At 29.5% G+C, this 15,186-nt stretch overlaps 2 protein-coding genes across 2 annotated transcripts; both read right to left on the bottom strand.

Moving 5' to 3' along the window:
• Positions 1-5,624: 5,624 nt before the first annotated feature.
• On the bottom strand, positions 5,625-6,411 carry LOC118050994 (uncharacterized). Its single transcript, XM_035061490.2, has one exon. It carries the CDS (start codon positions 6,331-6,333, stop codon positions 5,809-5,811), a length of 525 nt encoding a protein of 174 aa, XP_034917381.1. The 5' UTR covers positions 6,334-6,411; the 3' UTR covers positions 5,625-5,808.
• A 3,485-nt stretch (positions 6,412-9,896) lies between these two features.
• LOC118050995 (uncharacterized) lies at positions 9,897-13,491 on the bottom strand. The gene is made up of 2 exons (XM_035061492.2): positions 13,096-13,491; positions 9,897-13,021 (listed from the first exon to the last, which is right to left on the bottom strand). The coding sequence occupies exon 2, from the start codon at positions 12,586-12,588 to the stop codon at positions 10,573-10,575; it is 2,016 nt and encodes a 671-aa protein (XP_034917383.1). The 5' UTR covers positions 12,589-13,021; positions 13,096-13,491; the 3' UTR covers positions 9,897-10,572.
• Positions 13,492-15,186: the final 1,695 nt, after the last annotated feature.

The raw sequence follows: 15,186 nt of genomic DNA, 5'->3' as shown, positions 1-15,186 counted from the left end.
ATAATAATTTATAAAATTGGAATTATTTTTCAATGTTATCCTCCTTCAATCTTTTCAATTGTTAGTTTTAGTCCACATTCTTTTATTGCTATTTGTTTTATTTGAGATAAATTTTAAAACATAATTTGTTTTACAATTTCATTCTCCAATTTTTTTCTTATTATATTTGATCCTCATTCTTTTGATTTTGATTTTTTTTGCTTTGAAAATTTTTTAAATTGATTTTTTTTTTAATTTCATCATTCAATATTAAATTGGTTGGGAATTGAGCTTCTTTATTAAGTTTGAGTCTAGGATTTCACGAGTTGTGAGTTTAAGAAATTAACCAATATTTAGGAGATTTGTCCAGGTTTTCTTGGTTTTGTTTTTCACTTTTTTTTAAGCTCAAGTTTTTTCTTCATTTTTCCATCCAACACTTATTTAATTGGAGATTGCGCTCCGTTATTTTTTTTATTAGCACTTTATAGGAATTTTCACTGATTTTAAAAATGACCCAAGTTTTCTCGGGTCTTTTTATTTATTCTTAGTTAATTTTATCTTTTTTAAAAGAATTTTTATTTTTGAATGAAATTAATTTAATTGATTAAATATAAGAATGATGTGTTCTCTTCATGATATTTTATTTTATTTATTTTCCAAATTGTTTCTCTAACAACCCTTACAACTTCTTTCAATGTTGTCATGAAGTCTTTCATAGTTGCATTATAACCGTCTTGCTATGCCCTTTTTGGTGGTGGGATGGTGTTTATGATGGAGCGACAACAAGTCTTAAAAGAGCTTTTTTTTTTCTCTCTCTCTCCTAGATATGATATTGATATCTAATTTTTTTTTATAGTTAATTATTGCTAAATTTTTATTATTTGCTTTATTTATTATTATTTTTTTAATCATATTATTAAATTAAACGAGCTTATTAAGCTCATTTAAATCAATAACATGGGTTTCAATTTTTTTTTTAATTTTTTAAAAACACTAGTATTACCTGAACAATTTTTCTTTTTACATTATTAAAAATTTAAATGGCTTGGAGCATAACATGACCTCCTATCTAGTTTTTATCTGAATAGAATGTCTTATGCAAGTTAAATTCATGTCATTTTTATTATCTTAATTTGCAAGTTGATTATTATGCATTTGCTAACCAATCATAAGCGAAGTGATTGGAAAATTGAATAAAATAATTAATCTCTTACATGAATGTATCAACTTATCATTTATTAGAGAATAATATAAATAATATCATGAGACCTCATCTAATATCATTGAAGCCTAATTGAGGGTAGGGAAAACCACATAAATTAAGAACTAAATTTTTTAATGGACCTTTGCAAGTTGATTCAAAATAAGTTGAAAATGAGCTTAAAGCCCAAAATAATTTTCTAAAAATGTTACCTTGCTTTGTTTCTATCCTAAATGAATTTATTTTAAATCAGATCTCTTAAATGAATTTTGAAACTAATTAAAAAAAATTACTCTTCACATTTATTTTATTTGGGTCTAAGAAACCCAAAATCGACAAGGTTGAATAATTGGGTCTAAAAATTGTATCTTTTGTGATTTTAGCGTTATTGAACCTTATTAGGGATTTTAGATAAACTGACCAATCTCATGAAACTAAAAAAAAAAAAAAAGGGTTTTAGCCACCACTTTATCAAAATAAAAAAATTTCTCATTGATTCAATTTACAAAGAGTTTGGATTTTGATTTTATGATTTTGTTGATTACATATTATTTAAGTATTTTATTAAATTTGGCTTTGTATTTTTTTTATCTATATATATATAATTCATTTAATTTTATTACATAAAGATTTAAAAAATAAACAAACAAGCTATATATGCTAATTTTATAGATTGAAAAAGAAAAAGAAAAAGAAAAGAAAAGAGAATTTAATATCAAAACCAAGTTTATATATGTAATTTCTATTATCTATATTTCTATCTTGTCCACTCCTGTTCTCACTCTATTTTAACTCCTATTTTTTTTTTAATGGTATCAGCTCATGAGAGTCCACATGTCAAATCTCATTGATTGAAAACCATTGTTAGCTTTTTCTATATTCCACAACAAGACTATGCCATTTTTTACATCAATCATAGTTATTATAGCCAGTTTGAAATTGACTCGGTCATAAAATCAGATTTTGGATTTTATAGGTTAATTCGGATTAATCTATAAAAATTTTAAAAAATATTTAAATATTTAATATTTTATATGAAAAAATTTTAAAAAAATTCATATAAATATAGGTTATACATCTTGTAAATAATGAAGTTTAAAAGAATATTTTAAAAAAAAATTATCCACATTGAAAAAATAACTTTTTTCTTGGGAACATAGAATATATATACTAATGAGTTTCAAATCCTATATTGAAAAAACATAATTTTTCTCTTGTAAACATAGAGTATAAATACGAAAGAGTTTCAAATCTCATATTGAAAAGATATTATACTATCCTTTTAAGTTGAAGTATTTAAACTAAAAGGTTCTTTTATCCCATATTGAAAAAACATTATTTTTTTTTTTTGAAAACATAGAGTATATATATTAATGGGTTTCAAATCCCACATTGAAAAAACACAACTTTTTTTTTTGTGAACATAGAGTATATATACGAAAGGACTTCAAATCCCACATTTAAAAAAAATACTATATTACCCTTTTAAGTTGAAGTATTTAAATTAAAATATTTTTTTTATCCCATGTTAAAAAAATATTTTTTTTTTCTTGGAAACATATAGTATATATATGAAAGGGTTTTAAATCTCACACTGAAAAGATACTATGATATTTTTTTTTTTAAGTTGAAGTATTTAAACCAAAAGATTTTTTATCCCACATTAAAAAAAACATAACTTTTTTTTTTTTGGAACATAGAGTATATATATTAATGGATTTCAAATCCTACATTGAAAAAACATAACTTTTTTCTTGGGAACATAGAGTATATATATAAAGGGTTTCAAATCCCACATTGAAAAGATATCATGTTATTTTTTAAGTTGAAGTATTTAAATCAAAAAGTTTATTATCCCACATTGAAAAAATATAACTTTTTTCTTGAAAATATAGAGTATATAAATAAAGGACTTCAAATCCCACATTGAAAAGATAACATTTTATCTTTTTAAGCTGAAGTATTTAAACTAAAAAATTTATTATTCCACATTAAAAAAACATAACTTTTTTCTTGGGAACATAAAACATAAATACTAATGAGTTTCAAATCCCACATTTGAAAAAAAAAAATATAAAACTCATATTAATTATATTTTTCATGCTTTTTTCTTATTTTTTTATAGTGAATTTGTCTTCAAAATAAAAATTTTATGTGTGTGTATATCATGTTAGATATCTTCTTAAAGAGTCAATTGATAGACTATTTATACTTTTGAGGAGGGAATTTGAAGTTTATGAAACAGAACATTATTTTCTATTAATTTAATTAACAAAGGTAGATGGAAAGAACCATGATTAAAATTTTTAAAAGGTAATTAATAAAGAAAATTTTTTTAAATAAAAACTGATAAAACAGTAAAATAAAATTAACCCAACAATATTTTCCATCATAAGTTTGTTCTAACAAAACATGGTAATAGCATCACAAATCAACATTTCAAAAATAGTCAGCATTTTATATGGCCTGCCATAGAATAGAAAACGCTGTCGTACAAAGGAGGCATCACCAATTGAAGGGGCTGCATAGTTTAAGGAACTTCTGCGTGTAATAGCAACAATTACGAGGAGAAAGTTCATTTTAAAAAAATAAAATATAAGGATAAGGGGATGGAAAACGCGATGGCGAATAGTTATGCTAAATAAAATTTTAAAAAATATTATTTTTTTATATTCAGAAAAAAAAAATCAAAACTTTATAAAATAATATTCATCCTTATATTTTTTTTTCACTAGTTATTTTCTCTTTTTCTAAAAAAATCTATATTTTATTTTCAATTTGCTTACTCTTTAAACTCATGACTCGTGTCATGAGCAGAGTTTTTAAACTTGATTCAAAGCTAAGATTACAGGTTTGGATTTTAATCAAGTTATTGGATCAATTTATTTTTTTAAAATTAAAATAATATTATTTTGATTAAAAAAATAAATAGTTAATGGGTTAAATCCGGAATTTGCAAGGTTATTGAGTCAACTTGTCGGGATATCTAGGTTTTTTACTTCGCTTATTGTTTCTTAAACTTAACTTGGTTCTAGTTCCGGGTCGACCCATCAAACCAAATTTTAAAACTATAATTATAAATTTAATAAGTTTACTCGAATTCACTTAAATTTTTTTTAAATAATTTGTTTTAGTATTTAATCAATGAAATCTTCATTTTAGAGATTGAAGTTAATATTTTTTAAAATAATAGAAATTCTTTTTTTTTTAAAGGAACCTTTTTTTTTTTTTTCTAAAATCAATGAAATCTCTTTTTTTAGAGATTAATGTCAATATTTTTCAAAATAATCGGCAAATATCAAATTTTTACCATGGCTGTTTATTAAATATATTAAAAAACAGTTGACTTTTAACCTTTCGAACTTAAAAGCCATTTATACTATTATTAATTTGACCATCCTAAGCATCTTATTTCGTTGGATACTTTATATTCCCTATTTGACTCGTTAAAGTATCTCTTCTCTTTCCATTAAGGTTATTAATTTTATTTTGATTGGTGTTTTATTTTTTTTAATTAAAATAAAATATTTTAATTTTAAAGTATTTTGGTGTATTATTTTAAGTTTATACTATTTATATATCAATAAATACAATTTAAATTTAAAATAAATTAATTATAAGAGGGTGTTTGGAAGTGTGGTAGCGGTTTCCTTTCAAATAGTTTTTTATGCCGAAAAGCATGTAAATAATGTTTTTTTATTTTTTAAAAATTATTTTTGATATCAGCACATCAAAACGATCCAAAAAGTATAAACCGCACTCAATTTTAGCAAAAAAAATTTTTTTTTTGAAATTTTCCGAAAAGCAGGTTCAACCTCAACGCCAAACAACTTCTAAATTATACAATATAAAGTCAAATAAATATAATTTTAAAATTTAAAATATTGATTAAAGTGATTCTAACTTAAATAAACTATTAATTTGATTTAATAACTTTTCCAGAAAAAATATATAAAATAAAACTAAAATATTTTGATTAAAATTTATCCAAAAAATTTGGAAAAAAACAAAATTTGGAATGTAATAAAAATTATTTTATTTTTTAAATTGATATAAAATATTTCGCTATCCGACAAAACACATATCCAAATCACTAAAACCCCATCATAACTAACAACTGCAATGCTGTTTTTCTATCCTTATTAACCTTAAAAATTGCATCCATAAGCCCATCATTAACGAGTTAACCATGAAAAGAACAATACCCATCAGATTTATATTTTTATTTGTAGCATAAATACAATATAATCAGTTAAAAATATTAATTTAATGTTTATTCTAAGAGAAAAAACAATTTAAAAAACAATAATATTTGAAAAAGCAAGGACAATCAACGAATCAAGTCACTCCCCAGTATATCCTCTTCATGAATTGTAATTCAATCAGATAATTAAGAAATTAAGAGAGGGGTGGGGGAATCAATCTGAAAGCACAAAATGAATAATTGACATGAAACGGTCATTTCATTGATTTCATTCTTTATTTTAGAAAGTACTAAAATTAAAAAGAAAAATAAAAAATCACAATCACATTTTCATCTACCCAGTTAGCAGCGCCATGACCCCAGATTTTTTACTAAACGAAACATTATCCATTGATCAAATCAATCGGCACCGTCCGAAATAGATCTAGGGAGCCACGACAGCGGAGCCTTTATTGATGTTAGCAGCCATCATCTTCTGAAACTCTTCAAAGTTAACACACCCATCCCCATCCGAATCGACATTCTTAATCATCTGAAAGCACTCGTCCACCTTACACTTCATCCCCAGCCGGTTCAGCACCTGGTGGAGCTCCGCTGCCGAGATCATCCCGTCACCGTTCTGATCATACAGATCAAACGCATCCCTCAGCTCAGAGGCGGCAGCAGCGGCGGAGGAGGATCGACACAGCTTTGCAAACTCGGCCAAATCAATGTACCCGTCCTTGTCGGTGTCCACATCTTCCATCACGCGATGAAGCTCCTCCATGGTGTAGGTAGAGCCCATGGATTTCAGCACTTCTCCGAGCTCCGAAGCTGAGATCTTGCCGTCACCGTTTGTGTCGAACTGGTTGAAGACCCTCCTGAGCTCCGCCGTATCGTCGAGGTTGATGGTAGTGGAAGATGCCGGCGCGGTGGTTTCGGGGCTAGGGTTCGAGATTGGGGTTGCCATTTTTGGGATATATTTAGAGAGAGAGGGGGGAGGAAAGCAGTTTCCGTTGGGACGGGAAATGAGTAAAGCTGGAGGGAGGAGGAAATTGGAAATTTATATTGGGAAAGAAGTGTTTGTCAGTATTGGACTTGAATAAGAGTAACGTGGGCCAGGGGAAGAATTGCTGGCCCATGATTTATTGAATTGTGATAAAATCAAGTAAAAAGAGAAGAGTCGCGAAGGTCACGCGTGTTCCTTTTTCTTTTTCTTTTTTGTACAAGAAAAAGGAAAAGCATACACGTCGACTAAAGAATGTAAAAGTAAACGAACATCTGTCTTGTCTTGTATTTTTAAAATAATAAAGCACGTGATTAACAATAATAATAAAAATAAAAAGTCTTGTTATTAAGCGTCGACCAGCTATCTTTTCGCTTTCTACCCCACCACTGGATTGAAATTTTTTTTTATTATTAATAGAGGTGATTATATTTTGTATATAATTCAATTAATTTTATAAAATATAAAATTAATAATTATGTAAGTTTTTAATAACCCTAAAATTTATAAAACTCGAATTAGTGACTTTTAAAAAACTAACTCATGAGCTAATTAGTTACACTATACCTCTTAAAGTTTTAAATTTAGAAATTTATTTTCACTTATTAATACTATTGTTTATTTAATTTTATTTTTAAATGCCCAAAATAACACTTGTAGAAATTATTTTGCTGAAATGGCATATTTTAATACATGTTGGGTTGGAAACTCGATGAAACAAATATAACAACACAAAAAAATCACCAATAATGGGAACATGTTATACTCTCTTTCCAAAGAAAAGTGAGTTGTCCTTTGGTCCACTACAATAGCTATTTACAATCTTTTTTAGTGTTATTGAATCAATCTTATTATAATTTTTTTAATAATACATGTGATGTCTTAAATCAAAGTTTCAATGTGCTTGTAGAGGCCTCTTTATTTTTTTATTTTTTTTATCTTTCCTCTCTCATCATTATAATTACTCATTAGACTTTTTTAAAAAAAGTGTGACCCATTCTAGTCACCGTTAATGATATTTATTAAGGTTATTGGATTCATCTTGTCGAGATCTTTCTATTGATGCTTCAATGTCTCTATTGTATCTTTTTTTCATTTTTTCTTCTCTCTCTTTTTTTTTTCTCGATATTTATACGGCTTGTTTTAACACTTTCTTTAGAAGTAGATGTTCTCAACCTTGACTTTTTATAAGGTTGTTATTCATAATCATGATATATATCAAATAGTGGTATTTTACAAAATAATTTTAAAATTGTGTTATTTTGCAAAAATAAAATAAAATTAGAACTAGTGATTTTTTTAAATCAAATAATTAACAAAAGCATAAGCCTCCTCATGAAATCATTATACCCCTCATCGTATATTCCTATTCATTGAAATAGTGTAAAGATATTTTTTACCTTGCAAGTTAAAAACTTTAAACTTGAGGTTGAGTACGAGATAATCTACTGAGATCAAATTGTTATTATAAAATTTACCAGGGCAATATACATCTTTTTATATTTTTTTTATGGGTAATAAAAGGACTTTAATACATTTACAAGCAAAATCAATTGAATTGTTATGGAAGGTTTTTTTTTTTTTTTTTAAATTTTTTATTTTTTAAAAACAGTTCAATTAATATTTGCCCACTTTTAATTTTTAGAATTGTCACTTAGGGTTGCTTTGGTTACTATTGTTTTGGTCTTTTTTTTAATAAAAAAAATATTATTTCTATAAAAAAATAGCAAGTGCATTGCCACTTGCCACACGCATTTGCACGTGTAGCTTTAATTAGTGGTCAAACACTGCTTTAAATGGTGGTGTTAGAAGTATCCTAACATTATGTTTTTGATGGTCAAGTGTGTTTTTACATTAGAGGAATGATTTTGCTCTGGTAAATTTTTTTCTTCTCTTTTATATCTCTCTTCTCTTTCTAAAAGTTCAAGACTGTTCTGTCATTTACTTCTTATATTTAATTTTATCTTTATTTTTTTATTCCTATTTATTTTGTTGTTTTTCTCTTTTTCTTTTTTTCTCTTTAATTTCATCATTCATCATTTGATTTAATTTGATTTTTATATTTAATTTGGTTCTTATTCTTTTGATTCCTATTTGTTTTGATGTTTTTCTTTCTTCTTTTCTTCTTAATTTTTTATCTTTAATTTCATCCATCATCATTTGATTTAATTTGATTTTTATATCCAATTTGGTCCTTATTATTTTGATTCATATTTATTTTGTTGTTTTTCTTTTTTGATTTTTCTCTCTTCAATTTCATCCCTCATAATTTGATTTAATTTGATTTTTATATTAAATTTAGTTCTTATTCTTTTGATTGTTATTTACATTTTTTTTTCATTTTTATAATTGAATTTTATTTTCAATTTTATCCTTAAGCATTTTGCTTTGTTTTTTAATGTCAAATTTTGTTCCCATTTGTTTTTCTATTTTTTTCAGTTTTATCTCTCAATATTTTATTGATTTATAATTTTGCTTATTATTTTTTAGGGTTTGCTTTTCATGGGTTTAGTCTAGAATTTATGACTAAGGTCACCGATTTTGGAAGATAACACAAGTTCACTTCAATCTTTTTATCATTTTTAAAATTAATTACTTTTTATATTTTATCTTTCAACATTTGATTTATTAGGGTTTGGTCTTCGAGCTTTTTTTCCCCTTTCTTTTCTATGAAATTATTATAATTTTATGTCTATGATTGCGAGTTTAACAAGTTAGCTCGAGTTAAGTTGTTATTTTTTTAGTACTTGTTTTAAAAATTGTTTTTTGTTTTTGACCTTGGTGTTCTTTTATTTATATTGCTTTTTTAAATTCTTTTTTTAATTAATTTTTTTTTCAAATCGTCCTTTTTCTTTATTATTTTTTAATTTTGATCCTTATTTTTTATTGTTTTTTTTTTTGGGTTCTTTTGTTTATTGTATTTTTAATTTTAATTTCACACTTCCATAAAAAATCAAGATTTTTTTTTTAATTTTTTTATACGTATTCTTTTCATTTCTTTTTTTTTTTTGGATCTTCTTTAATAATTCAAATTCTTTTATTAATTTCATTCTTTAACATTTAATTGGTTGAGAATTGAATTTTTAGGTTTTTCTTGATGGGATGCTTTTGGTTTAATGATATGGATTACAAGTTTAAAAAGTTAATGCGAATTGATAATTTTTTTTTTTGTTTTTTATGTATTTTCTTTCTAGCTTTCATTATTTGATAATGATTTTTTTTTTTTAAGAAATAGGCTTTTAGGTTTTCTTCATTTTATTTTCTATAGGGTTATTTTGATCTCATGATTTAAACAACAAATTTAACAGGTTAACTTAGTTTAACTTTGTCTTTATTATATGAGTTACAAGTTTCTCATGTTAATTCGGGTTAAATTTTTTCAAGTTTTTTTTGTCTCTTTTTTAACCCTATATGGTCCTTTTTTATTTAATAGAAAGGAAATGAAGCTATATTGTGTTTCTCTGTTTTGAAAAAAAATTATTTTTTGAATATTATTGTGATTACTCTTTTTTTTTTTAAATAAAATAAAATTGATCAATATGATATCATCGCCTATTTTTTCTATCTAATTATAATTATAATAGCATCAATTTATTTGGTCCATCTGAGATTGAAAGCTTTATAAAGAACAGGGTGAATTGAAAAAAATACAACAGAAATGACCACCGCCAGAGAGTTAATAGCCAGTTGGGGTGATTGACTGCAGCTTGAAAGCAACAAAAATCAATTCCAGCCACTGCAAATTGATTGCCTCTTTATTTCCTGAGAATGAAGATCACAAAAAAAAAAAAAAAAGAAAAAAAAAAAAACACCAAAACTCACCAGACTGCTGTATCATGTTGTTTCTCATTTATGTGCAATTTCTCCCACAAATTGTATTATCATTTCTCCTGACAAAAAATTGCGAGTTTCTCCAGAATGCTCTTTTTCACAGACCAAAGCAGATCTCCACCAAGAATCATATCTTTTTACGGTGTCGTGAAGACCAATTTTGGGGCATTAGAGATTTCAGTTTGTGATTCCTTTACATGGGGCGAGAGAGAGCAGGAAATCCATTCTTTTTGGACACATAATCCTTAACAAGAACTTTTTTCATTCCTTCAGTATCTGCAGAATATGCTTCACATACACGGATGTTGAATCCACCCCTCTCCTACAAGCCTTCTGCCCACTGACAAGTTGAATCGTATGTTAATTGTTAAATCAATTCTTCACTTGTCCATGTAATTTATCAAGAGTCCGCCACGTTACCGCATCAGGGGTCAACCCATTCTTTTGCATTTCTCCTGCAATTTGGTAAGCTTCTCTTTTCATACCTAAGCTGCAAGCTCTGTCAATCACAATGTTATAGCTTACAACATTAGGATTGACCCCAGAATCTACCAATTCATAAAGGAAATGTATGGCCTCATTCAAATGGTCCGAGCGGCAAAGTCCTTTGAGAATGGCTGCATAAACAAAATCATCATGGATTTTTGACGGCCAAATAACCTCATCCCAGAACTTCTTGGCCCCATCTATTTGGCCAGACTCGCATAATCCCTCGACTATTATACTGTAAGTTTGACTATTGGCAGCTACACCATCAGTTATCATTTCATCAAAAACCGCCATTGCCTCATTTGTTAACTGAAGTTTAAACAAACCACGAAGAATTGCATTGTATGTCACAACACCAGGAGTGATACCCTTTTCAAGCATTTGAAGCAATGAATTGCGAGCTTCTTGACTTCTTCCAACATTTAATAAACCACTTATGATGGAAGTGAAGGTAACAGCATCAGGGGCAGAAAATTTCCCCGTCATCATATCATTTAGCACCTTCAAAGCTTCTTCAACTCTTCCCATCTTGCAAAACCCATTTATAACTGTGTTGAGAGTGATCACATCAGGCTGACAATTAGTTTGTAGCATAGAAACAAGCACATTCAAAAGCTCAGTTGGATTATTCATGAGACAAAGAGCTCTTAAATATATGTTGTAAATCCTAGTTCTATCCATCCCTTCCTTGTTCAACATAACTTTTAAAACTTCCCTTGCCTTGTCAAGATCCATTGCTTGACAAAGTGCTTCTACCAGAACCTTGTAAGTATACTCAGACAGCAAGTAACCAAATCCAACCCCTTCCTCTAACAACTGATAAGCTCTCATGCAACCCCCTTCCTTACAAAGCCCATGTATGATTGAATTATATGACACTACACTTGGTGTAAACCCTTTTTTCCTCATTATATAAACAACCCTGGAAGCACCATGGCTCCTCCTAACCTTACAAAGGGAATCAATCAAATGCCCATAAGCAAAGTCCACATTCACCCTATTTCCTTGTGGCATTTCCTCGGCAATCATAAAAACCTCATTAAAAAGCCCTTCTCTACACAAACAATCAACAAGATTAGCAAAAGCGGCACTATTCACTGACTGATCCTCTTCATATCTCATTCTCTGAAAGAGCACGTGCATCAATTCTGTTCCACGTTCAATGTCTCTCTTTCTTAAAACTCCACGAATCAACAAACTATAAGACAGCGAATTAGGCACGACGCCCCATTCAGGCATTTCATCGAACAGCTTATAAGCATCAGATATTTCACCAATCTTACAATACCCATTAACCAAAGTAGTATAACTTACAATACTTGGACAGTGCCCTCTGTTAATCATGTCGTACAACATCCTATGCGCTACATTCGGCAGCGAGACCGAGCAGAACTGATCGATCAAACGGTTATAATTAATCAACGAAGGCACAAACTCAGGCTTAAATTCAATCAAACGATGAATAACATTCAATGTCCTAAATGGGTCCTTAGAATGAAGCAAGCGAGCAACGAGTACATTACAAGTACGCTCATCAGGGACACAAAGGGAGGTTAAAAAGATGATAAGGCGTTGGTGGGCTTCATTGAAGCGGTTGGCATCACAGAGGCCGTGAATTATACTGCTGAGATTGAGGGAGTCGGGGAGGTATCCACGGAGGCGGAGATGGTCAAGAAGGCGGAGGGCTTCATCAACGTTGCGGTGTTTGGTGCAGAGGTCATGGATCTTTTTGGTCCAGTATGACCTGTTGGTTATGCAAATGCTTTGTTGTTGGTGGTTCAGTGCTAGTTCTTGGTGTGGTTGGTTTTCTGGGTGTGTAGAGAGGAATGAGAGAGGTGAGAGTTTGGGTTTGAAAGGTACGGAGAGCTTCTTGAGTTTTGAGAGATTGGTGAGGAACATTGCTTTGGAGCATGCTTTTCAGAGAGTGACCAAGTTTTTAAGCGCCAACTGCTTGATTAGTAAAAAACGAGAGGTCATATTCCAAATATATTTTTATTTAATCTTGTTATAACTATTTTATAACAATTTTAATGGTTTATATCTTTTATAAAATCTACTTTATATAATTTTAATGAGTTCGCGAGGGAAGGCTACTGCTTCATTTAACACAAACCACTGAGTTAATTCGGCGTTAGAACATCTTCAACTGTGGGATTAATTAGCTCCTCCATGTTTACTTTGGCATGCAACAATGGAAATCAACAATTCCTGCAAGTTAAAGAGCAAAGAGGGAATTCTTGAAGAATCATTTGAAAAAATAATGACCGTCTTGTTCACTGATTTGATTCAATTTTGACAGCAGAAACATTTAGAAACCAAGCTCCTCCATCTCCTGCAAATTTTGAAATTCTTTAGCAGTAGAGGAATTTGTGAAAATATGCGCAAGAAGCAGGATAATTTAATTACCTCGCAGTCCTTCCTTTTCCATCCTCCCCATGATCATCGGTCTTTCAGAAGACGGCATTAATCATCGACAGCGAGTTCCTCCAGTTGAGGAGGCCATACGGTAGCCTTTCAAGCTTTCCTACAGCCACTGACGTCTAAATTTCGCAGATATTAATGCAGTTTCCAAATTTCTTCAGGCGGCCTTGCAAGCTCTCAGCCACCACGGAGGTACAAAGTTAGCAGTTTGTGCAATAGTCACAAATTTCTTTGGGCAGTTCCACCAAAATCCTTTATCCCAACAAATATTTCTGCACTTGAAATCTTGACATTAACTTCAATCTTCAACGCTCTCAAACAAGTCAATTATACTGCCTTCAAGTTCAATAAACAGGCCGCGCAACCTCTTAAACCTATCAAGTTATTTTCAGAATTGTATCTCCTGATTGTTTGGTTTTGGAATCCAAGGCATTTATTAATCCTGGTATGTTTGTTGGAAAAAAAGGTTTTTTTTTTTTTAAAATGATTTTTTTAGAAAATAAATTCCTGAGAGTGAATTATTTTTTGATGTTTGATAGTATTATGAAAAATAATTTGAAAAAACACTTTTCAATGTTTGGCTATATTATGGAAAATGAGGAAAATAAATTGTTAATATTTTTTTCAAGTTTATTAAAATAATAAAGAACAAATATTATAAATTAAAAAGTTGAATGGAAATAAAATTGAGAAACAATAATCTAATTTCATAAATTATCTCAAATAAAATAAATAACATTTAAAATAATAGAGATCAAATCTAACAGATAAAAAAGTTGAAAGATGATAAAATTAAAAAAAAATTATAATTTCATAAATTGTTTCGAATAAAATAAATAAAAATATAAAAAAATAAAGACTAAATCTAATAGATAAAAAATTTCAATTAAAATATAATAATAATAATAAATAATAATAATAGAAATAAAAATCAAAATTAATATAAAAATTAAATTGAGATTTGCGGTACCATAGCATTACCAAGAACATAAGCAATTGTAAGTTGAAATTCATTATTGCAATTTATAGTTGAGTAAATACCTTGCCATATATTTGATAAGGAAGAGGAAAAAAACCAAAAGACTATTCTCAAAACATGGACTCTATTTCTTGGTAACCATCTCCTGCCACTCATCTAAATTCTGATTCTAAACCCTCAACAACCATTTAAATAGAAGCGTGTTGTTCCTGCCCTGTAAAGAGTCAAAGCCTAAACCACCTCGAGCCTTTTCCTACGCTATTTGACTTCCAGAAACTTTGTTTATTTTTCTAGTATCAGAGGAACCACTCAATAAAAATATTCTTTGAATGGAATTAATTAGTCTTAGTACACCTTTTTGGCATGAGAAAGATGGATATAAAGCAACCATCTAGATGGTGTTCTGGTAAGAGCTTGGGACCAAGAAGTTTGCTCCTTCTGTGGTCTCAGGTTCGAACCCTAGGTTGCTCATATGATGGTCACTGGAGGTTTACATAGTCGTTAACTTTGTTGTAACCCATTTTCGCGTCCCCACAAAAATAATAATAATAATAAAATTTAAAAAAATTATAAAAACAATTATAAAAAAAAACCCGAACAGTGTCGCTTTGACACTGTTCCTCTTCCCGCATGCTGCTAGAGCCCCACACCAATGATTGCAGGCTGCTCCCAAAAACCCGCCGCGCACCCTGCCGAAATCAAGGGAGCGGCGCCTTGCTGTCGCGCCCAATGGCCGACCAGCTGCCGCGTGACCTGCTCCCTGGCTCCACAGTGAAAAGCCACGCTTACTGGCTCTATAAATAGAGGAGGAACGACGAACAGGCAAAAAAAGAAAGGGGAAGGACCGAGAGAGAGGGAACAGAAGAGAAGAGAAGGGAGAAACAGAGAGAAGAAAGCAGAAGAGAAGGGAGAGAGAGCGAAATAAAAGAAGAAGAAGAAGAAGCAGAGAAGAGAGTAAAACAGAGGAGAGAGAGAGAGAGGAAAACAGCACCGCTGGCCACTGCGAACAACCAGTTCCGCCACCGCCACCCCTGCCACATTAGTTGCTGCCAACATCACCACCGCTGCAGGTAGCCTTTCCCGTCGTTTTTTTTTTT

Source organism: Populus alba, chromosome 15 (assembly GCF_005239225.2).
Source record: "Populus alba chromosome 15, ASM523922v2, whole genome shotgun sequence".
Taxonomy (NCBI): Eukaryota; Viridiplantae; Streptophyta; class Magnoliopsida; order Malpighiales; family Salicaceae; genus Populus; species Populus alba.
The sequence above is the reverse complement of the archived record's forward strand: the minus strand, read 5'-3'. Positions and strand labels throughout refer to the sequence as shown.